The sequence below is a fragment of the Pteronotus mesoamericanus genome, unplaced genomic scaffold (genome assembly GCF_021234165.1).
Source record: "Pteronotus mesoamericanus isolate MK-2021 breed Mesoamerican mustached bat unplaced genomic scaffold, CSHL_Meso_final contig_204, whole genome shotgun sequence".
Classification (NCBI taxonomy): domain Eukaryota; kingdom Metazoa; phylum Chordata; class Mammalia; order Chiroptera; family Mormoopidae; genus Pteronotus; species Pteronotus mesoamericanus.
This window is the reverse complement of record NW_026555088.1, coordinates 73,416-95,543: the sequence shown is the minus strand read 5'-3', so window position 1 is coordinate 95,543 and position 22,128 is coordinate 73,416. Positions and strand designations below refer to the sequence as shown.

The 22,128-nt window shown below is 64.9% G+C and overlaps 2 protein-coding genes across 2 annotated transcripts in view; one reads left to right on the top strand and one right to left on the bottom strand.

Moving 5' to 3' along the window:
- Positions 1-4,970, bottom strand: part of MOV10L1 (Mov10 like RNA helicase 1) — a 36,499-nt gene extending 31,529 nt beyond the window's left edge. The window contains 3 exon segments of the mRNA XM_054570479.1: positions 2,571-2,733; positions 3,900-4,084; positions 4,874-4,970. Coding sequence (XP_054426454.1) covers positions 2,571-2,733; positions 3,900-4,084; positions 4,874-4,970 — 445 coding nt within the window.
- Positions 4,971-7,161: 2,191 nt separating this feature from the next.
- On the top strand, positions 7,162-21,292 carry MLC1 (modulator of VRAC current 1). Its single transcript, XM_054570433.1, has 12 exons — positions 7,162-7,213; positions 7,471-7,726; positions 8,741-8,830; positions 10,076-10,129; positions 10,516-10,617; positions 15,803-15,901; positions 16,175-16,246; positions 16,468-16,584; positions 17,530-17,586; positions 18,006-18,128; positions 19,314-19,439; positions 20,305-21,292. The coding sequence occupies exons 2-12, from the start codon at positions 7,550-7,552 to the stop codon at positions 20,377-20,379; spliced, it is 1,092 nt and encodes a 363-aa protein (XP_054426408.1). The 5' UTR covers positions 7,162-7,213; positions 7,471-7,549; the 3' UTR covers positions 20,380-21,292.
- The last annotated feature ends 836 nt before the right edge of the window (positions 21,293-22,128 follow it).

The following is a 22,128-nucleotide window of genomic DNA, read 5'->3' as shown; positions in this document are numbered from 1 at the left end:
AGTATTCACAGTCATGAAAAGCGGAGACCTACAACTACGACTGCTGTACCCAGCAAAGCTCTCATTTAGAATCGAAGGACAGATAAACAGCTTCCCAGACAAGGGAAAGTTAAAGGAGCTCATCATCACCAAGTCATTATATGAAATGTTAAAGGGACTCGTTTAAGAAAAAGATGATCAAAATTATGAACAATAAAGTGGCAATAAATGCGTATCTATCAACAATGAATCTATAAAACAAACTAAGCAAACAAGGACAGACAGGGCCATGGATACGGAGAGCGTCTGGACGGCTGCCAGCGGGAGGGGGCGGGGGAGGACGGGGGACGGGGGGTGAGTACAGACAGGTGGGCACAGAACCGCCGTGAGGACGGAAGTGCAGGAGAGGAAGCGGAGCAGCCAGAGCACTTACACGCATGACCCGTGGACAGGAACAATGGCGGGGGGTTGCCTGCGGGTGGAGGAGGGGCAAAGGGGAGAAATTCAGAACAACTGTAATAGCATAATGAGTAAAATAATATTTTTTAAAAAAGAAAAAGAAAAGAAACAGACTCCGGGCCACGCTGGGTGCGCAGGACACACGGGCGCTGCAGGGCTGCCAGCGCGTTCTCGGGGCGTCGGCGGGGGGGGGCACGACCTCCGCCCCTCAGGCCTCAGCCCCCAGCCTGGGCCAGCGGCTCCCGCCCAGGGCCACGCTGCTCTGCAGGGCCGTGGGGCCGCGCCTGCGGTCGCCCTGTGCTGCCCCAACGAGCGGGGCTGAGGGCTGCTGGGACCCGGAGGCCAGGGACGCCGCTGAACATCCCTCCCCAGGGCAGCCCCACGGAGGAGCGACCAGCCTCCAACAGCGCAGCGCGGAGCACGGGGAAGCGGGCCGCAGGCGGGCGCCCCATCCCACCGTGGCCGCCGTGGTGGAGGGCTCGCCGGAGAGTCACTTGTAAGACAGGTGAGCCCCCGCCGCTGCTAAGAATTCCCACAGGATCGTCTGTGGGCCAAGGTCTCAAACGCCCGCCTCCGCTGTCCGTGACCGAGGGGACCCCTCCTGCCACCTTCACGCTGTTTAGCTTTCACAGGCTCCCTGGCGACACCGCACGTGCTCACCCCGCCACCCAACTGAGCCGGACCTCACCAAGGCCACCCGAAGGCTCGTGGAGGACAGATCTGCGCGCCACCTCCGTCCTCCCTGAAGGGCCTCGGTCTGCAAAGCCATGCAGGCCGAGCCAGGGCTCCAAGCAGCCCCTGGCTGGAGCAAGGCATCCCGTAGGAAACAGAGCACCCGCCTCTCCCCAAAGTAAATGAGAAGCCTGGCTCAACCCCCCTGGCCCTACCTTAGGCCACGGTTTAGCGGGCAGCCCGTCCATCTGTACACGTGAGTCAGACAGGCGCCAACAGAGCCGCACGCACGGCGCCACCCCCAGAGGCGAGGCCCTGCCCTGCGCACGGCCCCAGGCCCTGATGCTGACAGCCCACCGGAGACCCCAATGCGACCTGTGTTCCCTCCTCCAAGAACGTCCCGGGCGGTCACCAGGCTCTGTGACCACGGTGACGGCAGCCATGGAGCCGTCTCTGAGCGTGGTGGGTCCCGCCGCCCGCTGGCATAGTTATAGAGCCGCCACAGGCTCGGGGAGTTCCGACAGAACAGAGATTTCAAAACCCCAGCCAGACACCCATCCATTTCATTTTTGGGACGCTGAGGTGAGCAGTCGATGTTGGTCCCAGTTTTCACGTCCAGGAAAAGTAACAGGGCTGCCTGCCAGGTGGGCGGAGCGATGTCCTCCTGCGCCCAGCAGCCCGGGGCGCGGTGGGGAGGGTTCCCACTCCCCTCTGCGCGCGGCCGGCGGGGCGTGCGGCCGGACGTCAGCTCAGGGAGCCCCTCCCCAGGAGGCTCTGCCCATCCCTGCCCCATTCGGAATGGGCACAGGCTGCGTCCCCAGGGAGAAAGCTGGGTCTCGGGCCCACGGCCGCACCACCCACCCCCTCCGAGCACAGCGGCGAGATAGGCTCAGTAAAGGCGCCGACAGAGCTCTTCGTAGGCATGCAAACGAAGTCTTAGATCAGCCAAGAGCAAAAGCAATTAAAAACGGAGACGCGTTTTGGAAAGCTACAAGGCTGTCCCCGAGTCCCATTCTGAAACATGTGCAGGACTTTAAAAACGACAGTCCCTCGATATCCCTCTGCAGTGACCACAACTGTGAGTGGAACAATCACCCAGAAATTAGCGACTGCGTTCGCCGAATGGACACAAAGGACGGCTCGGCCTCCCAGGATGCGCGGGCGTGGCAGCTCTCACCCAGACACGGGAAAAGCCACAAACCCCGCTTTTATTAATTTTTTAATCCTCACCTGAGGCCATTTTTCCATTGCTTTTTTCCCCACTGCGTTTACAGAGACGGGGCGAGAGAGGAACATCAGCGGAAGGGCAGCACCGACGGGCTGCCTCCTGCCGGCGCCCGACCGAGGGTCCGAGGGTCCGGCCGCAGCCCTCGGTCACAGGGCGGCGCTGCGAGTGCGCCCCACCCGCCAGGGCCACAGGGCCCACCGGGAACCGTGAAGCGGATGCCCCGCGCGCCTACCTTCACAGACACTCTGCAGGGAGAAGTGCGTGGTCTGGTTGATGTAGCCTGCGCCCTTCGCCAGCGAAGTCACACAGCCGATCAGCGCCCGGGGGCTGGAGTCTGGCGGCCCTCCGCACTGGGTTTTGCTGTCCTCTTCCCATTTATCGGAGACAGCTTCCACCTGGCGGACAACAAGCCTCTATTTAAACTGAAACAGGAGGACCCCAGGAGCAGCAAATGGAAGACAAATCCCGCTTGTGAAGAGAGATGCAAAAATCCTCAACAAAACACTAGCAAACTGAATGCGGCAAAACATTAACAGGACTACGCACCACGACCAAGGGGGGCTTTTCCCAGGAGGCAGGCTCAGCACAAAGATCAGTCAGCGCGACAGGCCACAAGGAGGGGCCCGGAAACGCCCCGCCGTCTCAGGCCGCGTGGCAAGGCCTGCGACAGAACCCACACGCTGTCATGGGCAAATGCTGCACACGCGCCGATCAGAAAGGAGCGTCCTCACCGTGACAAAGGCCACGCAGGCCACAGTCAGCGGTGACAGCGGGGAGCTGTTCCTTCAGATCAGGGAAAAGGCAAGGGTGCCTCTCTCTGCCGTTGTGTTCAACACTACGCCGCGCGTTCCAGCCAGAGCAATGACAGCTCTGTCATTTAAATATTTAGATTTTATTTTAAAAAGCCAAACCCAAGAAAAAGTATGGACAAAGGACATGAAAGTAATTCCTACCAAGACAGTGAAAGATCGACCTATTTTAAAACTGAAGTGCAAACTAAAATGATGAATGAGATCAGTGTTCACTGACCAGAGGGGCAAAGACGCCCAAGTGAGGACGGGCAGGGCCCCGCCCACGCCGGGCCCCGGGCGGCCCCTCGCTCTGCGCCCAAGCTCCGGTTAGCTCAGCGGGGTGGAAGGGTAATTAGAAGGTAACCATTAAAACGCTAAATGTGCCCATGCCCTTACACTAGCAATTCTATTTCCAACAACGCGGAGCACAAAAATACCATTTTTTTAAGTGAAAAAAGTACTGGAGACCACTAATTGTCTTTGCTAACTGTACTTAGCAAAGGGTCCAGTCAGTAATAATTTTTAACAATATTTTTTTAAAGACTAGAGGGCCATACAAATGGTAAGTATTTTCTCCACGGTATGAACGACAGGCAAACTTCCGCATTATAAATCTCCATGGTGTCCGAACGACTTACAGCGACCACCACTGACTTTTTAAAACACGCGCCACTGGTAGAAGGGATGCACCGCTGTCTCGGCGGCCACCTGGACACCCCGCAGTGGGGAACCCCGGGGTCAGAAACCCCCCAGACCAACCCGGGCCTCACCCTGATTGCTTTCAGTCCGTTGGACACTTTGTTTTCTTCCACGACGGCAATAACTTCCTGCCCAACGTTCAGAAGCGCCTTGCCAATCACCACCTCGCTGGAGAAGTAGATCAGATCGTCGATCATGCCATAATCGCTGCAGTACCTCGTCACCACGCCCTGCACGGTTTTCAACTCGGTGTCGCCTGGGCGGGTAAACGGAGGCTACAGTGACCTCCCGGGTGAGCGCACCTCCAAGGAGGCAGGTGGGGGCGGGCACCACGGGGCGGGGGACACTCCAGGGAGGGCTCCGCGAGTCTGGTGTGCGCGGTGGCGGCCCCGCGCGGACTCCAGCTCCCCCGGCAACGTGGGCCTAGGCTGCGCCCCTGGCCCGCTCTGCCTGCGCTCCACCGGCACAGGGGCCCCGGGGGACAGCACCGGGAGCAGTGCAGAAACCCGAGAGGCTGGCGCGGGCTACGGTGCAGCGCGAATCGCTGTTCGTGCTGTCACGTCTGGGGAGCTGTTTCTACTGCTGTTTTCTCTTGTCATCCACCACATCGGCGGCGGCGGCCGCGTCGGAGGTTCTGTATCACCAACGGAGGCAACCCAGGCGAGTCTGCGTTTGGGAGCGAGCCCGGACTGGGCGCAGGGCATGCCCCGGTGGCCCGGAGACCCTCTCCGCCGGCGGCCGACAACCCTGCTGCAGCCGACGTGCTGAGCCCTCACAGGCGACACCTGGGGGGCACAGGCCGCTGCGGAGCCTGAGATCAGGCCGCCTCTTCAAGCCCGCACTGAGCACACAGCCGGATGGAGAAAGCGACCGCTCAGAGGCCGAAGTGCGCTCCTCTTGGCGGGGTCAGAGAACAGGGCCCTGAACGCAGCTCTCACCAGGACGGGGACGCTGCGGAGAGCGCCGCTGGGCCGCTTTCCTCCCCCACGTGCGCCCGCCCCGGCCCCACCGCACGTTGGCCCGGCCCGGCCTGGCCTATGCGCACCTTCCCGGAGCTCGAGCCCCGGCGGTCGGACCTCATCCACCGGGCCGTCCGCCCTCCTCCAGAAGAAGGCCACCAGCTTGGCCGCGAGGCGCAGCATGGCCGGCCGCTGCCTTGTCCACGACGCGCCCAGCAGCCCGAGGCTCCTGCACGTGTCCACGTCGCTCCTGCGGCGCGCAGCCAATAGGGTGACCGCGCCCGCGCCTGCGCCTTGTTCGTGGAGCTTGGCCAATTGGGTCGCCGTGCTCGCCGCCTACGCCAGCGCCCCTTTGACCTCGGCCAATGGGGTTGCCGCCTCTGTGCCGGCAACTTCGCCCCGTGGGGCTCGGCCCAATGGAGAGCACCGTGCCCACACCTGCGCCCCTGTCCCGCTGATATTGGCCAATGGAGTCTCCGTGCGCGCTGCGACCGTTAGCCGTCCGTGGTTGGCCGTTGGCAACCGTTAGTGTGCCAGCTGCGACAGGCGACACCGTATGGGAGTGGCGTCGTGCGTGGCGCGGGATAGTGGGCGGGGCTCTGTGTGGTGGGCGGGGCTTCACGCAAGTGCGCACTCTCTGGGCTTTACCGGCTAGATGCCAGCAGTGGGGGATAGCCGACATACCCAAATCAATAAACGTATTGGTGAAAATGAAAACTGTGTTTTTTTATTTTACAGAGAAAACTAAACTGCCTTTTTGGCCAACCCAATATTTGCTGAATGGAGGCAAAAACGTGGAAGCCCGAGGAAGAGCTCAGCGGCAGGAGCAGGGGGTCCGCCGTCGCAGGAACAAGCGTTGAAGACATGAAAGAGCAGGACTTGTTCCAGAAACTGGCTTTGCCAGAATCCAGGAAGCGCTGCTCGAGTGACCACGTCGCCGGAGGCTTGAGGAGTCCGCGCCCCGGCCCCTCATTCAAGGCGGCTCGTTTGTCTTAGTAGGAAACGACTTTGGAAAACCTGCGGAACGTTTTCCTTCCAACAAAAGAAATGCAGAGACGGACCCAGAGGGTACTGGGCTGAGCGCAGTAAGTCAGAGAGAGAGAAATACTGTGTGATCTCACTTATTTGTGGGGTCCAAAGAACAAAATAAACGAACAAACAACACAGAAGCCGACTCAGACGCAGAGAGCAGACGGGTGGTTGCCAGAGCAGCCGGGGCCGGGGGCGCGGGGCCGGTGAAAAAGGCAGAGGGACGGAGAAGCCGAGATCGGTGGTTACAGAACAGTCCCAGGGATGGAAGTGCAGCACAGGGAATAAGCATCGCCAATGATACTGCGAAAACTCCGTGGGGCGCGCGGGGGGCGGGGGGCGGGGGGGCGGTGCTGGGAAGAGCGGGCGGGGTCGCCGCAAAGTGTGTGGTGGAGCCCGTGAAACTGAGAAAATGGAGAAACGCGGAAGGGCTCAGCCCTGCCGGCCCAGTTCTGATTATCGCTGCACGAGGGAGTCGACTAAGACATTTGGGATTCGATCCCTTTAGACGCCCTTCTGTACCTCACAGGTTACGGTGCGTGACCATGAGTCCTTCCCGCTGAGTTGAAAAACCAAGACAACCAAACAGCCCGTGACTGGAGACTGATGTCCTTGCGTAGACTTCACACGGGTCCGGGTCTGAGGAGCCGGTTTTCAGGATGCGTGCGCTCGAGCCGTGCACACAAAGAGTCTGTCGCTGTGGCTGGGGGGTGCCAGCGTGTCCGGGTGGAGTACGCCCTGGCCTTTTTCCCTGCTTCGTGAGCAGAAGTAAAGGGCACCAGGGCCCGGGGCTGCCGGCGGGACCCCACGGGCCAGAGACCCTGGCAGGTCCAGGGCCGCCCAGGCGGGCTGAGCACAGGCGTGCGTGTGCGTGTGTGTGCTCTGCGTGCAGGGGGCTTCCTCATAGGACCACGGGGTGGGTGTGTGTGTGTAAAAAGGCCACTGGAAAGGAGGTATAATAAGGCCTTTGAATAAAAAGTTATGTCTCCAGAGCGGCACCGGCCTCCGCCTGCGGGATCCGTGCCGGGGGAGTCCACGCGGGCACGTTTCTTCTGAGACGCCGCCCCCGTGCCCGCAGCCTCTCTGTCCGCCCGGAGTGGGACCGAGGGTCCCTCTGTGTCCCAGCGGAGCTGAGACAGGGCCCGGCCAGGCCCGGCGCCAGCGGTTACACAACCGCCGCGAACTTCCCAGGGTCGCCGCCTCGTCTCATTGACATTCAGGACGACGCATTCCTGCTCCTGGCTTAAGTGCCGCTTTGCCGGGCTTTTGTTCCTCTGTGAATAGTTGTTGCTGGAAGCCCCAGCAGCAGCGAGCCCCTCACCCCGAGACCGGCGCCGCCCCAGGAGCAGCCAGGCGTTCACACCAGCGGACGGACGGGCGGACGGGACCCGACACCGGTCTGTTACCACCTTGAGCGATTTAAGGGCTCGGAGGGCTCAGCGGGCCCCGGGAGGTGGGAGCTGCAAGGACTGAGGGCCGGTCGGGGGCCCCCAAAGCCCAGCGCCCACCCTGAACACAGGTTGGTTGTGCTGAGAGAGGGGCTTTAGTCACTTAGAGAGTTAAGTGCTTGCTTGCTTCTTCCACTTCGCAGCCCCCCGGTCCGAACAATACTTCTTTTATTGAAAACAACTTAGTTTAACTGGCGTGTTTTCAGGGGGGTCCGAAGCGGCCGAGGCGACCCAGAGCCCCAGCACAGCCACCGCGGGGCACCAGCGCCGCGTCCGCCCCGCGCCATGACGCGGGAGGAGTCGTGCAGGGAGGAGCCCGGCTATGACCGGATGGCCACCCTGGAGCGGGGGCGGCCCGACGCGGGGAGCTACGCGGACGCCAAGCCCGGCGACCGGCCGCTGTCCCCGAGGCTGCCCCCCTGCTTCAGTCAGAAGACGTGGGTCTTCTCCGTGTTGATGGGGGTGAGTAGGAGCCAGGGCCACGGAGCCGCCGTCCCCAGGACATGTCCCCGCGCAGGGTCGCTCCTGGGCCCAGTGGGACGGAGCCTCTCCCTCCCTCTGCTCTGGAGAGCCCTCTGGGGCTGTGTCGTCGGGATCTCTGCCCTCCGTTCACCGGGCTGTGTGGCGCCAGCCCCAGGCCCCTGGGCTCTGGCTGCTCTGTGTCCTGCTGCGGCTGGGACGGCCTGGGGCCCACGGACCGTCCGCAGGGTCGTGCACGGCGCCCAGGCGACCTCCACGGCGGCGCAGGTGGGGAGGAGCCCCGGGCAGCACGGCGGAGGGGCGGCGTCCCAGGGCCGGGGGCCAGGCCGTGGAGTCAGAGCAGGGCCGGGGGACAAGGAGCAGGGCCAGCAGGAAGCTGGGGGTCAGGCCTCGAGGGGACCGAACCCGGGAGGAGACTTGCCACTTGGAGAGGCACGGGACGAGCCAAGTAGTTTGGCCTGAATGGGCACGGTCACCGGGGGACCCCAGGGCTCCCTGCCGCCCTGGCTAAGAACGCAGGGGCAGGCTGGGCCTTGCTGCCCACCACTGCCAGCACAGCCATCATGGTGGGGCAGCAGGGCCTCGGCCCGGACCCCGGGTCTGGGGGCCTTTAACACGGACCCCCACCGACCCTGCGACCTCGTGCTCCGCAGGGAGTTTCTGTCTCCCGGCCCTGAGCCGGGCGGGGCTCTGGGCCTGGGCCTGGGGGCGCGGATCCTAAGGCCCAGAAATCCCACGGGTTAGGGCGAGGGTGTTTTCGGGGGAGAGGCGCTGCTTCTTGCCTTCAATTTTGACAGGCCCCCCATTTTCTTCTTCAAATAAATGGTGAAGCCCATAGGCTGACGCTGGAGGGAGGGTGGGCCGCGTTCTGTGCAGCGGTCAGGCCGGCAGGATCCCGGCGCCCACAGACGCTGCGTCTGGCCGCGTTCCCACACGCGACGCATCGCCGCACATCGCATCGCTGCGCATCGCCTGAACTGGGTCGCTGTGTTGCAGGGCTGCCTGCTTGTGACCTCGGGGTTTTCGCTGTACCTGGGAAACGTGTTTCCTTCCGAGATGGATTACTTGCGTTGCGCTGCAGGCTCGGTAAGCAGCGTCGCCGGCTCCGCCTCCGGCATGAAGCGTGCGGGTGTGCGCCTGGGCTGGAGCTCTGAGAGTGAGCGTCGCTGCCCCTTGCCGCTCGGTCAGCACCTCCTCACCGGGCCGCGGCTTCGGTGGGGCTGACGGCCTTCGATGCCGCTGGCGGAGCGAGCCTGAGCCTCTTGGCCGACTCTGGGCGGGAAACGGCGCGCTGACCTCTGGCGTCAGAAGCTCCGAGCCCTCCTGGGCATGGGCTGCACCCCGGCCCTCCCACAGCTTGTGACCTGCTTGGGGGGCCCCTGGTCGTCCCAGGACATGCCTGCTGTCGCACCCCAGCCCCGCCACCGTCCCCGAACGTCTGAAAACACAGACCCAAGCTCCTCTCACCCCGTGCCCCCGCCCCATGTTGCCAGGCGCTGCTGCCTTAGAGCGAAACGCCTTGGGACACCTCACCCTGCCCTTGCCGTTTTCTCTAGAACCCTCTGGGTGACACCCAGTCCTCACCACTGGAGCGGCCCTTGTTGGGGCCACAGTGACCTGACCTCTGACCCAGGTGGCTCCAGGGCAAAGCCCACCTAGGCTGAGTGTCCCAGCAAAATTCTCGAGAGTGCTCTTCACTCTCAGGTGACAGGCTGGAGAGACAGGTCATGGGGTCCCAAGGGCTCCCCCTCAGCCCTCGGGGGCCCCGCCCCGCCCCCAATCCACCCACTGCTGTGTGTCCTGCAGGCTCTGACCCCTCAGCTTGTGCTGCTCCCACTTTGGGGTCCACAGGGTCCGTCACCCACAAGAGCAACCCTGGGGTGGCCCCGAGGGTCCCTGCTCACCGCCCTCTGTCCACCCCCCACCTCCTTTGCCCCCTCCCTTGTCTTTTGCTTCTGTGGGGGCCAACGTGGGGCCCCCGACAAGAACGCGCTGGGGCTCCGGACTCCCGGCCAGTCCTGCTTCCCGCCCGCGGCGTGACGTCTCACGTGGAGGCCGGCCTTGGCCTCGGGCTGCGGGAAGCTGCAGCCCCGCTTCCGCGCGTGTCCACCTAGGGTGCTGCTCATCAGCGAACGCCTTTTTCATTGCATCAGAAACACTGAGTCTTTTTCCAGAATAAATTACTCTGACAGGCCCGGGGACCTTTCAAGCAAACCCGTGCCTAGTGGGCCGGCAACGCCGGTTCTGCCGACATGCCTGGGCCGCTGGAAGGTTCAGCCTCCAGGACGCGTGGACGCTGGCTGCCGCTCACTGAGCCTGCTTTCTTTCCAGTGCATTCCCGCGGCTGTTGTAAGCTTCGCTGTTTCCAGGAGAAACGTCAACGTGGTGAGTCCAGCCTCCGGTCCGACCTCTGCCCGCGGGCTGTGGGGGAGATGCCAGGCCCTGAGGGGCTGGCCGGCCAGGGGCGCAGCTGTGTGCACACATGCTGTGCGCGTGTGCTTTGTGTGGGCACTCCTGCGTGTGCACGTCTGTGTGCTTTCTGTGCGTGTGTGCATGTGTGTACCGCCCTCGGTGCCCAGTGTCCCCACTGGAGGGCTTCCTGCGCCCTCCCTCCCTCTGTCCCCAGGAGCTGGCAGGGCACCCACCCCAGCGAATTCTAACGTGCCACCGTCTTTGGGATTTTTAATCAGGGGCCTGGAATTAGGTTTAACGTTGCCTTTGCGTCTTTAATTATGCAAAGGAGAAGACACGTCTCCTGTCTCCGCTTTCAGATCCCGAGTTTTCAGATGCTGTTTGTTTCCACGTTCGCTGTGACCACCACGTGTCTGATCTGGTTTGGATGCAAACTTGTCCTGAACCCGTCAGCGATAGACGTGAGTCCCGGGGCCACGTGGGCCCAAACGCTCGCCCGTTTGCTGCTGGGTGCCTCTTCCCCTGGAGTCTCTGCTGGGGGGGGGGGCGGCGGGGGCGGGAAGGGGTGTGGTCGGTGTCACTGGGCGCCATCTGTGGGTGGGAAACGCGTCAACGTGCGTCCTGGCTCTTGAGTTTGACAAAGTTGGAGGATTTTATTTACCCACCTGAAGGAAAGCCTTGCCTTGACTTGGCTGTTCCATTGATTCCAGTGGATGGGTTTATGGATAATATTTTAATGCCGGTTCCGTAACCGTCGTTGAACATTGACAAGAACCTAGCGACGTGCGTCATCAAGTCCGCGGGGCTGCTGCGGGGGGCGGGGGGAGCCTCTGAGAAAAGGGAAGGGCCAGTCATTCCCTTCTGGGGCCCAGAGAGGCGGCCGCATAAACCGAGGCCCTGACCGGAGGCCCCTCCCGAACGCCCCCGGCTCCAGGTGCGACGCTGAGCCACCTTCATCGGACCCGGGAGACGCGGAGGGGCGGGGGGCGGGGCCGGGGAGGGCGGGCCAGTCCGGCGCAACAGGTGCACAGACGCCCGCGGTCCGAGAGGCACAGCCGGCGCTGCTGTCTGCGTGAGGGACGGTTTGCCGCTTCCGCGGCCCGGGGTTCGCCGAGGGCTGGCAGCAGGGTCGCCGGCTGCGGACGCCGGTGTAAGACGGTCGCCTGAGCTAGCGACAGGAGAGCGTGAAGGTGCAGCTTAAGTGCGGGCGCACGCTAGGGAAATAAACACCGAGTTCCTGGCGATAAACGTGACAAAGGCCGTGTGGGACTGTCCTGGAGGAAACACCGAGGACTGACTTGTCCAGAACCCTAACGCTGCTTCGTGCCGGAAACCCTCACCGCCTGGAAGCGGGTCCCGAGTAAAAGCGCCTGCTGCACGCGGCCGGCTGAGGTGGCGACGGGGTGGGGTGGGGTGGGCAGGGAAGGGGGGGGCGTTGAAGAACGGGCCGGGGGACGGGCCCCTGCAGCCTGGAGCTGTCACACAACCGTCCCCATGAGACGGGAGTCGCCCGTGTGGGTCCCGGGTACAGGGGCCCCCGCTCCCCGGGTCGAAGGCGCAGACCTAAACCAACCGCGGGAGCCCAGGCAGACACAGACTGGACTCGTCCCGGGGCCAAGGCCCATCCCGGGACCCCGCTCAGCGTGAGACAAGGCCACCGGCAGGTGGCTGCAGCCCGTCCCCAGGAGGATGCCACGCAGGCCGCCGGGCGATGCTCAGCCTGGGTAGGGATCAGAGGAGGCGAATTAAAACCGCAGGGAGAGGCCACTTCCAACATCGGACGGGCGGAAGCCCCAGGGCGCTCACCTCCCGAGAGCGATGCGGGGGCCTGGCTCAGGCTGGGGGAGTCTGGACTCCGCAGCACGTCCTGAAGAAGCCCACGCAGGGTGACGCGTGTGCGCGCCCCCACGGCGCGCACCCTGGGGAAGGGCTTGCACGTGTGACCACGAAGTGCCGGGTCCCGGCGAGCGTCCCTCGGAGCAGACGCCCCAAACCAAAGCGGTAGCCCCGTGCCCATAGACTATCCCTCCGCCCCGAGTCCCAGGACGGCGAATGGCTTGAGAGGGCGCCTGGCACCCGCCGCACAGCCTCCTGAACAGTGACGGGGACCAGCCTCGCCAGAGCCCGTCCCTGCACACGCCCCGCCCTTCCGGTGCCTGCCGCCGTGGGAGGCTGAGCCCCACCGCGCCGAGGCGCTGCCTGTCCTGCAGAGGACGCACGGCTGTGAACCCCGAACCTCGCACGAGCAAGAGCCTCAGGACCACTGTTTGGGAAACCACCTGGCTTCCAAAACGGACTTGTCTGAGGACACACGCGTGTGCGCGCGCACAGGGAAACGAGAACGGCGACGTGGGAGACGACCGCCAGGCACGTGGTTCACTCGCCCGTCCTGCCTGCTCGGGCCTGTGACCTGAGTCCCCTGAGCGTCCCAGGGGCCACCATCTGACCGCCGGGTGTCCTTCTGGGTTTCCTTTGCTTTTTCTTTCCCCAAGCGGTGCTTGGCGGTAGCGCCGCCTGCTCCCCTCTCTGCTTTTCTAACCGCACCAGAGCGTGTGCCCCTCCGAAGGTCTGCGGCGCCCCCACCCCGCTAGAAGCGCCCCGAGTCCGCAGCGGGCACCGCGTCACCCAGCGTGCACAGGGGTGATCTGGCCGGTTCCCCTCGGACCCTCTGCCCCCACAAACGTGCCAACGTGGACAGCTGAGAGGTGGGGTCGTGGAGCCTGCGGCTGCGGCCACACCCTCACCAGCTCTCCTGCCCTTGGCACCGTCCACCACGGCCAAGGCCACCAGGACATCGGAGCCCTTTCCACCTGCTCTTCCCTCCCTTGGCTTCCTTCCCGGTAGGTGCCTGGTCGCATCTGTGAGCCCTAAAAAAAAGGGCACCTACTGGGAGGGCTTCCCGGGGCCCCCTGGGCTGAAGAGGCGGAGCCTCGCAGCCGGCACTGCCCAGGGACCCCTCCCACGACCTGCCGCCCCGGAGCCGCCAGCTCTGGACGCGCCGGCGGAGCCGCGGGGATAAAGGAGTCCCCGACGGTGTCTCAACCAATAGCACGGAGGCTTTCCCCCGTCCAATCGGGGCTGGGCAGCTCTGACCAATTGGAGCAGCTCTAGCCTGACCAATCAGAAGGCAGGGGCGGGGACTTGTGTCCACAAACGCGCGCTCCTCCGGCTGAAGGCGGATGAGTTCGGCTGGTGCCCGGCCTCGCCTTGTCGCGGCGGGGCTGCGGCCCAGTTGAGCTGTTCAGTCCTAAATAAACTTTCCTTCCTCGCTGCACCCGAGTTTCATGATCCTTGTTGGCACTGAGTTGGCGCCAGCGACCCTAGGTTGACGCGTACATCCTTGGCTCACCTGTACTCAAGGTGTCTGCACCCTCTTTTACAAAGCGCATCAACCCTCCAGCGCACAGACGGCCCTGCCGCCGGGGGTTGTTGGTCTGTTCCCGGCGGCCCCGCTCCTGCGACGGCTTTGTAGTCTGTCTTCTGGCCCCGGAAGAAGGTCCCAGCACTTCGCTCTTCCTCAAAGTCAACTTCTCTTATTTCAAATGCATTGCAGAATAAACCTATTGAGTTCCTTAACAAGTTGCATCTGGGACTCCACTATGGTCATTTTAAGTGCAGGATAAGTTTGTAAGAATTGGCGGCTTTCTTATGTCACCCCATCTGAGCACAGGGGCCACTTACTCAGGTCACCCTCTGCGTCCGCCATGAGGGTTTGTAACGTGTTCTGTGTTCTGTGTTAAGTAATCTGGAATTGCTACTATAAAGGGTGTATTATTTTTTTTATTGTATTTTTAAATTGATTATTGCCAGTAGAGAGAGGTGCTATTGATCAAATTTTTTTTTAAAGCGTTGTAAGATTCAAGAGAATGGGCACAACTTGTGTAGGGTTCCTGCGTATCCCTCACCCCCTCCCAGCAGTAGACGTGATAGAGCCTGTTGTCAAAAACAGGAAATCGACTTTTCTACAGTGAATTAAGTAAGACAGTATTCAAATGGCCAGTTTTGAAAGTGGATTTTTATAAGTGGATCTGGTGTCTGGAAACTGCAGAACTCTCTTATTCCCGTAGCTTTTCTGTGGGTCCTGTTGGTGTTTCTACCGAGGCGAGCGTATCGTCTGACAGTAAGGACAGGGCACGTGTTCCCCTTCGGGCCTTGGGCCTCTCGTTCCAAAGACAGCGGGACTTCCAGCCCCGGCACCGGCGGCGATGGGGCGCGTCGCTGCACCCGCCTGATGCTAAACGCCCCGTATGGCAGAGTCTCCACTGCGCTGTCAACGCGCAGCTTCCACAGGCTGAAAACGTCGCTGTGAGATTTTCGTTTTAAAAATAGGAACGTGTGTTGAACTTCGATAGCTTTTGTGTTCAGGCGCTCTTTCCTCACTCGGCTCCTTGAACGGGGTAGACTTCTCCTTCCCAGGACACACCACCAGGGCCCCAGCGTGGCTGCGTTCAGGGGCCCGGGTCACGGTTCCCGAGGGACACCGGCCTGGGTTTCCCTCCCGAGTTTCGGAAGGGCAGTCACGCTGCCCCGTCCAGCGAGCTCTCCCTTCCCCTCCCTGGGCTTCGTGGTCGGCCTCTCACCACGCTCTCCTCGGCCCCGGCTCCTGGGCCCACCTGCTTCTTGCAAGGACCTCGATAAGCAGGCATGTGGGGTTACTTTGAAAAGCCACCCATTTGTCCCCAATCTCTAATATCACCGTGTTACCGTCAGAACGCACACTCTGAGCTGCCTTGATTCTCTGGAATTTTCCAAGGCTCTTTAGTGGCCTAATAGGCCACTCGGCTTTCTGGTGCTCCACAAAGACACCCTAAAAAAAGTGAAGAGTCCATGTTTCATGTTGCACGTAGAGTTCTGTAGCTCAAACTTAGGAATTTCACTTGGTTTGAGACGTGGGCGTGAGTGTCGTTCAGGGGTGGTGAGGCCCCAGAGCAGGAGGCGGCGGCCAAGACGGCGCCACACGGGGGGCAGGGTGGGTCAGGAGGCAGAGGGAGCAGGGACGGCGGGCACAGGGCCTTCGCTGTGGCTTCCCGGGGAGGGGCGGGGCAGGGCCGCAGGCTGAGGGCGGGCTGTGTGAGCGCGGCGGCGGGGCTCCGGGCACAGCGGCTGCCCCTGGTGGGGGGGGGACCTGGCCCCGGGTGGCAAGGGCGGGTGGGGTGGCCCCCGTGGGAGCCCCGCAGAGGGACGGCGGGGCGGGCTCCGGACTGGCCGGTTTGCACACTGTTCAATGGACATTTTTCAGTGTATAGAACTCTACGAATATTAATAGATATTAAATTGACATTTTTAGGATATTAGTCTATTAACACCCACAGAGACGTAGATTCGCGTACCTGCCCACACAGTCAGGACAGGGACGGCTGCCCCCAATCCCTTGGTGTCCTCGGGTTTGGGCCCTGGAGCCGCCGCCCGCGCGCACAGGCTGCGGTGCGAACGGAGGCCGGCCCCCTCCCGAGGGGCCCAGCCCAGCCCTCTGCCAGGAGTGGTGTGGGGACCGACGCGGGGTGGGGGGCGCAGTGGGGGCGCGCAAGGCGGAGACCCCTGCGACTCATCGGGAGCAAGGTCGAGGCCTGGCGGGGGGTCCGCCTGTGTTTCCCTCCCTGCCTCTGTGTGAGGCAGGCCCCACAGAGCCGCGCTCTCCTCCGGCAGATAAACTTCAACCTGATCCTGCTGCTGCTGCTGGAGCTGCTCATGGCGGCCACGGTGATCGTCTCCGCGAGGTCCAGCGAGACGCCAGGCAGACCCAAGGTAGGGGCGCCGTGGGCGGGCGGCCGGGCTGGGCTGCGGGGCCAGGCTCCCTCCTGGCAGGGCAGCCCCCCAGGAACGCGCGCCGCCGGCGGGGGGCGGGAGCGGCCTGTCGGCTGAGGGGGAGCTTCCTCTCGCGCAAGGAGGACGCTTGTTTGTGCTTCTGTGCTCAAGCCTGGCAGCCCCCGCGACCTCCGGCTGCTCACGTCTGGGGACATCGCCGCGGGGGCAGCGGCCCCGCTGCGCCCCGGAGGTCACCGGGTCGTCTCCTTTTAGGGCTCTATCCCTGACAACACCAACACTCTGTACGAAGTGACGTTTCCTACGCGGGTCCTGAAGTCCTACTCAGTAAGGAAACTTTCCTTCCCTCCGTAATTTTGTTTCACTTGGGGGTGGGGACGGCGCCCAGCGGGTGACACCACCCCGCCCCCTCTGGGAGCGGGCGGGGGCGCGGCTGCCTGGGCGGGGCACGTGTTCCCGTGGCCCCTCCCTGGCCGCCTGCCTGTCAGGGACACTCGGCAGCCTGTCCCGGTCCCCTGGTGATGCCACCTCCACGCTCCGCCCCGCAGGTCATCGAGGTGATTGCCGGTGTCTCCGCCGTCCTCGGCGGGGTCATCGCTCTGAACGTGGACGACGCCGTCTCCAGCCCGCACCTCTCAGTGACGTTCTTTTGGATCTTAGTGGCCGTGAGTACAGCCGGCGCGGCCCTTGTCCGCCTGCGTGGCGGGCCGGCCGCTCCCACCCGGCCTGGCGTGGCTGCCCGCTGAGCTCCGTTCGGGCGGCGCAGGCAGGAAGGCCGCGGGGGCAGAGGAGGGTGGGAGCGTGGGCACCGGCCTCCGTCCGAGGCACCGGGGCATCCACGACCCTGGGGGTCAGTGTGGCAGCTGCCTTTATTGTAACGGCTCCTGTTATTTTATAGTTTTTAGGTTATTTTTTCCCCTGAAAAATACCTGCTATTTTATATAATTTTATGATCTACAACATGCATGGTTCTATAACAATACATATTTCCTAAAACGTATTTACTGCACATGATCACTTTACATGAAATACAGTGAACGCTCAGCTCCACAGCCGGCACACGGGAGATACCCACGCGTGGTCAGCGCGGTCTGGCCACGGGGCCGCGGGGGCGCCGCCCCATGCTGGGGGGGCGCGGCGTCTCCTGCGCTCCTGGGTCTGATGGCGAAGAAGCAGGTAACCCAACATGGAGATGGGCCGCACGCGGGTGGCGCAAGCTACAGAGATGAGCATCCAGGACGGAGAGAGAGGGACGAAGTCTCCCCGCAGAGCAGAGCGCGGCCGCCAGTGGCCCCTGACCCAGAGCTGCTGCGCGCGGCCCTGCCGAGCCCACGACCGCGCCGCGGAGCCGCGTGGACGTCCCGTGCGACCTGTGCTGGCCGGCTCCGGGGACGTGCCCTCAGCCACGCGCGCGAGTTGCGGGCGGCATCCACCCGCGAGCAGACGCGGGGGACACCAGCAGGGGATGCTCTGGGGAGGGCCGCCCAGACGTGGGGCTGAGCTGCCCCCTCCTGGCGACGAGGCGGCTCCTGCCGCGCGGGAGGGCGCCCCTGGCAGTCGGACTTCTTGGCCTGCCACCTCTGAAGTCCTCGTTTTGTCTTTCCTCTCAGTGTTTTCCAAGTGCCATTGCCAGTCACGTGACAGCAGAGTGTCCCAGCAGGTGTCTGGTAGGTGACGCCCTGTCCCCAGAGTCCCCAGGGCCCACTGAGCGGTGTCGGGGCCACCTCGGCCCTGTGGGAGCGGGGCCGTGGGGCGGGGCCCCTGGGCGGGGCTGTCTGGGGCGCCAAGTGCTCGGGGGGAGGGTCCCAGCCTCTCGCCCGGCCCTGCGTCTGCCAGGGGTCAGCTGTCCGACGTGCCAGTTGCCCGTCGGCCCAAGCGCCCCGCCCTGCGCCTGTGTGGGGCGCGGCTGCGCCGGCAGGAGGCACGGGGCCCCTCGGACGGACGGCCTCCGTGCGGCGTGGGGATGGGGCGCGGGCCTTGGGCCCGGGTTCGCAGCAGCGTGGGCCGCTGTGCCTGCGCTGAGGGGCCCCTCAGCGCGGGGCGTGGGGGCTCGCGCGGGACCAGGCGCCGCGGCTGCCGCCCGCAGGTGGAGGTGCTGACGGCCATCTGCAGCCTCTCGGCGCCGCTGCTCTTCACGGCCGCCGGCTACCTGACCGTCAGCGTGAGGCGAGTCCTGGAGGTGTTCGAAGGCTACCCTCCCGCCTTCAAGGTGCGTGTCCTCGCTCGCGGCCGGGACCGCGTCCGGAACCACGCTCCGCGCCCCGTCTGACCCCGCGGGGCATGGGGCAGCTCCGCCTGGGTCCCGTGTGGGTGGCCGGCGGGGGGGCGGGGGCGCCCGCTGGGCCCCTGCAACGCGTGGGGACCCTGTCACCCTGGCCGCCCAGTTCACACTCGCTTTCTGTGAGTCACCCCAAGAACGCGCTTTGGGGCTGAGCCCCACCCCGGGTCGAACGCCACTGGGCGTAAGCCACAGGACGTCCCCCCGCCCCCGCTGTGCGCTGGGTTTTGGAGCCTGGGTCGGTCGTCTGGGAGACCAGCACACCCGTGACCCCCGGGGAGGCACGCGTCCCCTGCAGGAAGGGAGGGACGGGGTGTCTGTCCGCCGGGCACCAGGTGGACGTATGGCCCAGCACCTCGGCCTGCGGGCTGGTGCTGATGGCGGGTCCGGGCTCCGGCCACTCTCGCGTCGGGAGGGAAACAGGGGACACGCCAGCCTCCGCCCCGGCCACTGGCGTGACGCCCCGCCGCCTCTCCTGCCGCCCAGGCTGCCCGGTCCTGCCCCGGGGCGGAGCTGCGCAGGGAGGCCGGGGTCAGGGGCTGGGGGGTCCCCGGTGGGGCGACCGTTGTTTACAGTCGGGAGTACACAGAACGAGAAACAGTCCTCTCCTGTGTTACCGTTCATTAATTATTGTATTATTTTCTATACGAACAACCGCCCATGTGACCCAGGTCACCAGCCAGTCCCCACTGAGGGGACGGGCCACTCCGGGCCATGACACCATGTGAACCACTCCACCGGGCACACCAGGTGGCCGCGGTGCTGTTCTTGGCTCCCTGCTGGCCGTGCGGTTGTTAGGGGCACGGGAGCCTCAAGCCCGAGCTGCCTGTAACGTCCAAGGGCTGGCCGCCTGGGGGCCGCAGGGCGGGGGGGTGTTAAACCCGGAGCCGCGGAGGTCAGAGCAGAGCCGGTCCTCGCGACGCCCCTCGGGCAGAGGGTCGCTCGGCTCGGGTCTCTGGAGACCACAGCCCGGGCGCCTGTCGCCCAAGTGCCCCGGCCTGGCGCCGCCCCCTGTGCCGGCCCCCGGGCCACGGGGCGGGGGCGCACGGCGCGGGGGCCCGAGAGGCAGCGCGCCCCCAGCCCCGCGGCTCACGCCCGTGCCCCCCGCCCCCGCAGTCCCACGACGTGCTCCTGCTGCTGCTGCTGCTGGAGCTGCTGCTGCAGGCCGGGCTGCACACGGGCACCATCGTCCAGTGCGCCAGCTTCAAGGCGGCCGGCCCGCGGGAGCGCCCTGCCGCCCAGGTGAGAGGCCTCCGGGCCGGGGGCCCCGTCCTGGGCCCTCCCAGGGCCGTGCCACGTGACAGCCTCCCTCGCTGACCCCCTTCGAGGCCCCCGGACACATCTTGGAGAAGTGAAATGTGCGGTATTTTCTTAACCGCAGCCAGGCACACGCAAACCCATCCTGAGAAAAGAGCCGGGACCGAACGCTTTCAGTCCTGCTCCTGACCCCGTGCTGGGCTCGCGCGGCCGGAGCCCCGCCCAGGTCCTGCGTGTCGTCCCCACGCCCGAGAGGCTGGGGGTCCGCCCTCAGGCGCGCGCCGCCCCGTGGGGGGTCCGGCAGGGCCGCCGGGGCCATCAGACACCCCGCCCCGCCCCCCGGCCGCCCTCGGGCCCCTCGTGGGCTCACATCCTGTGCTAGGCAGGCCCCGCGCTGTGTCCCTGCCAGGGCCCCGCCCTCTGCGGCCTGACCTTGGCCGCCGCCCCGGCGCTGTCCCCCCCCCCCCCGTCACCCTCTGCGGACCCACTGTCCCCTCGTGGTTGGCTGGCTGGGGTCAGTCTCCCGTGGGGACGGCTCTGTCCCGGGCTGTACGCGCGAAGAGCCGGGCTCTGGTGCAGCGGGGTGGGGGGCGGGGGCGGGGAAGGACCTGGAAGCTGGGCCCGGGAACTGCCCCATTGCTGAGGGTCCCGGTGACCGCTGCCTTGCACGCCTGCCCTCCCCGCGGCGGGCCCTGCCGGTGCCGTCGGGGAGCCCAGGAAGGGCCTGCGGTTCCCTGGTTATCAGGCCCAGGGGTCTCCCTCCGGTCCCCAGGCCGGGCCGTCACGTCAGCGCGGCCGCCTCGCCGCGCACGCGGGCCGGCGGCGTAACCTCTGCCTGTCCCCGCCGCAGGTGGCCAGAAGCCCCCTGAAGGAGTTTGACAAGGAGAAGGCCTGGAGAGCCGTGGTGGTGCAAATGGCCCAGTGACGGGGGCCCGGCGCGGGACCCCGCCCAGGCCTAGTGTCCCGAGCTACTGCTTCCTAACCCTTTCCTGCTGTGAGGGCGGCGGCTGCGCGGTGGACTTTAATTTCTGGACGGGCAAGTGCCGACTGTCTTGTGCTTGCGGGTCAGTCGGCTCCGTGCCGGGCGAAGCAGGGCTTGTCTGGGGGCTGGGCTCCGGCTCCGGCCTCGGCCTCCTGTTGCTGTGACCTGCTGCCGGCGCCTGCTCCTCCCGTCCTGCCCCGGGGCCCTGCCTATCTCTGCGGAGCGCCTGCTGTGTGCAGACCGCGCGCGCCGGCTCAGCTGTCGCGGCCTTTCTGCTCTGCGCTGGGCCCGGGCCGGGTCCCCGCCCGGCACTGTCTCCTGGACAAGGGCAGGTCTGAGCCTGTCCTGTGTCCAGACCCCAAGACACTGCTGCCCCCAGAGCCTGCACACAGGGCAGCCGGCCACGCCTCCCCACCGCTGTCCCCCAGGCCCGCCGCCGGCCTCTCGCTGTTAGCCGAGCCGTTGCGGAGGACCCCGCCTGCTCGGGCACTCGGCCCTGTGTCGGGCAGCTGTCTGTACTTGTCACCGGCCGCTTCCCACCCCCAGCCCTTTGTCAGCAGCCTCACGGAGCTCAGCCTGTCCACGGTGCCAGCTCCGTGACCCTCGGAGCGGGGCCGCCTCAACGGCTTTGTGAGCTGACTGGGCTGCGTCTCTGCCTCTTGGCCTCGGTGGCCTGGGGTCTCCCCAGGCCGGGCCACTGGCATCGCCTGCAAGACGGACCGCACGGAGCCCTCATCCCCTGCTAACAAGTAGTTCGCCTCGATCCTCACTCACCTGGGGTTCCGGGGGGCTGGGCTGGGGGTCTCCTCCATCCACCACCACCCGCTCGCCGACTGCAGGGACAGTTTGGGTGTGAGAGTAACATTTGCTTTGATTAAAGTCGTGACCAAGAAGCGGTCTGTCGGCCCTCTCTGTCCCCGAACACACCTGGGGTCAGGGCAGGAGCTGCCAGCTCCTCCCGGCGGGCGCGGGCACCGAGCGAGCGGGGAGCCCCTCCCGGCATGCGAGTGCTGCCTGCGCCGAGAGCCGTCCCAGCCTGGCGCCGGCACCGCGAGGCCACACGTCTGGGCGATTTCGCTCCTCGGTGCAGGCGGGGTTCGGGGACCCGCCTCCTTAGTTCAGGCACATTCGGGCTGGTGGAGAGCCTGGGCCAGTGGGTCAAAGGACAGGAGCCCGGGGAGGAGGGGCCGGCCGGCCGGCGCTGGCCGGGTGTGGGCCTGGGGGGCGGCGTTCAGGGGCCCCGCTTCCTCCCTCTGAGCACGAGGGACTGGCCGCCACAGTCCTCAGTCCCCCAGCAGGGGCGCAGGCGGACACCTGGAGGGTGGAGCAGGCCGGCCCAGGAAGCGCCCAGCTGCCCTCTGGCTTCCCTGCCAGGCTCCCCGAGGCGAGGGCAGGCAAGGGGCCGGAGGGCGGGCGCCGGGCCGGCGGTGGGCGTGCAGGTGGGGGCAGCGGCTGGGGGGGCCAGGTGGGGCGCTCCCGAGGGGGTGCGGGAGCCACAGGGCGGCCCCGCTGCTGTCTCCCGGGGTCGGAGAGTCCGGGGCTCGGAGCCGAGACTGGGTGCCTGTGGGCTTCACGCCGCTCGCACTTTATTTCAGAGAGAGCTTGAAAAATCCAGGCAGATGGAGGTTTAAAGATTTATGATTCTCTGTTAATTTACATTTTCTTCAATATAGTTAACGTTGCCTGAGCAAT

What these genes read in the sequence shown, in the direction of transcription:
- MLC1 (XM_054570433.1), top strand. Translation starts at nt 7,550, where the DNA reads ATGACGCGGGAGGAGTCGTGCAGGGAGGAGCCCGGCTATGACCGGATG. An exon ending in TGCGTTGCGCTGCAGGCTCG is followed by an intron (nt 8,831 to 10,075) that starts GTAAGCAGCGTC and finishes CTTTCTTTCCAG; the next exon opens with TGCATTCCCGCGGCTGTTGT. An exon ending in GCTACCCTCCCGCCTTCAAG is followed by an intron (nt 18,129 to 19,313) that starts GTGCGTGTCCTC and finishes CCGCCCCCGCAG; the next exon opens with TCCCACGACGTGCTCCTGCT.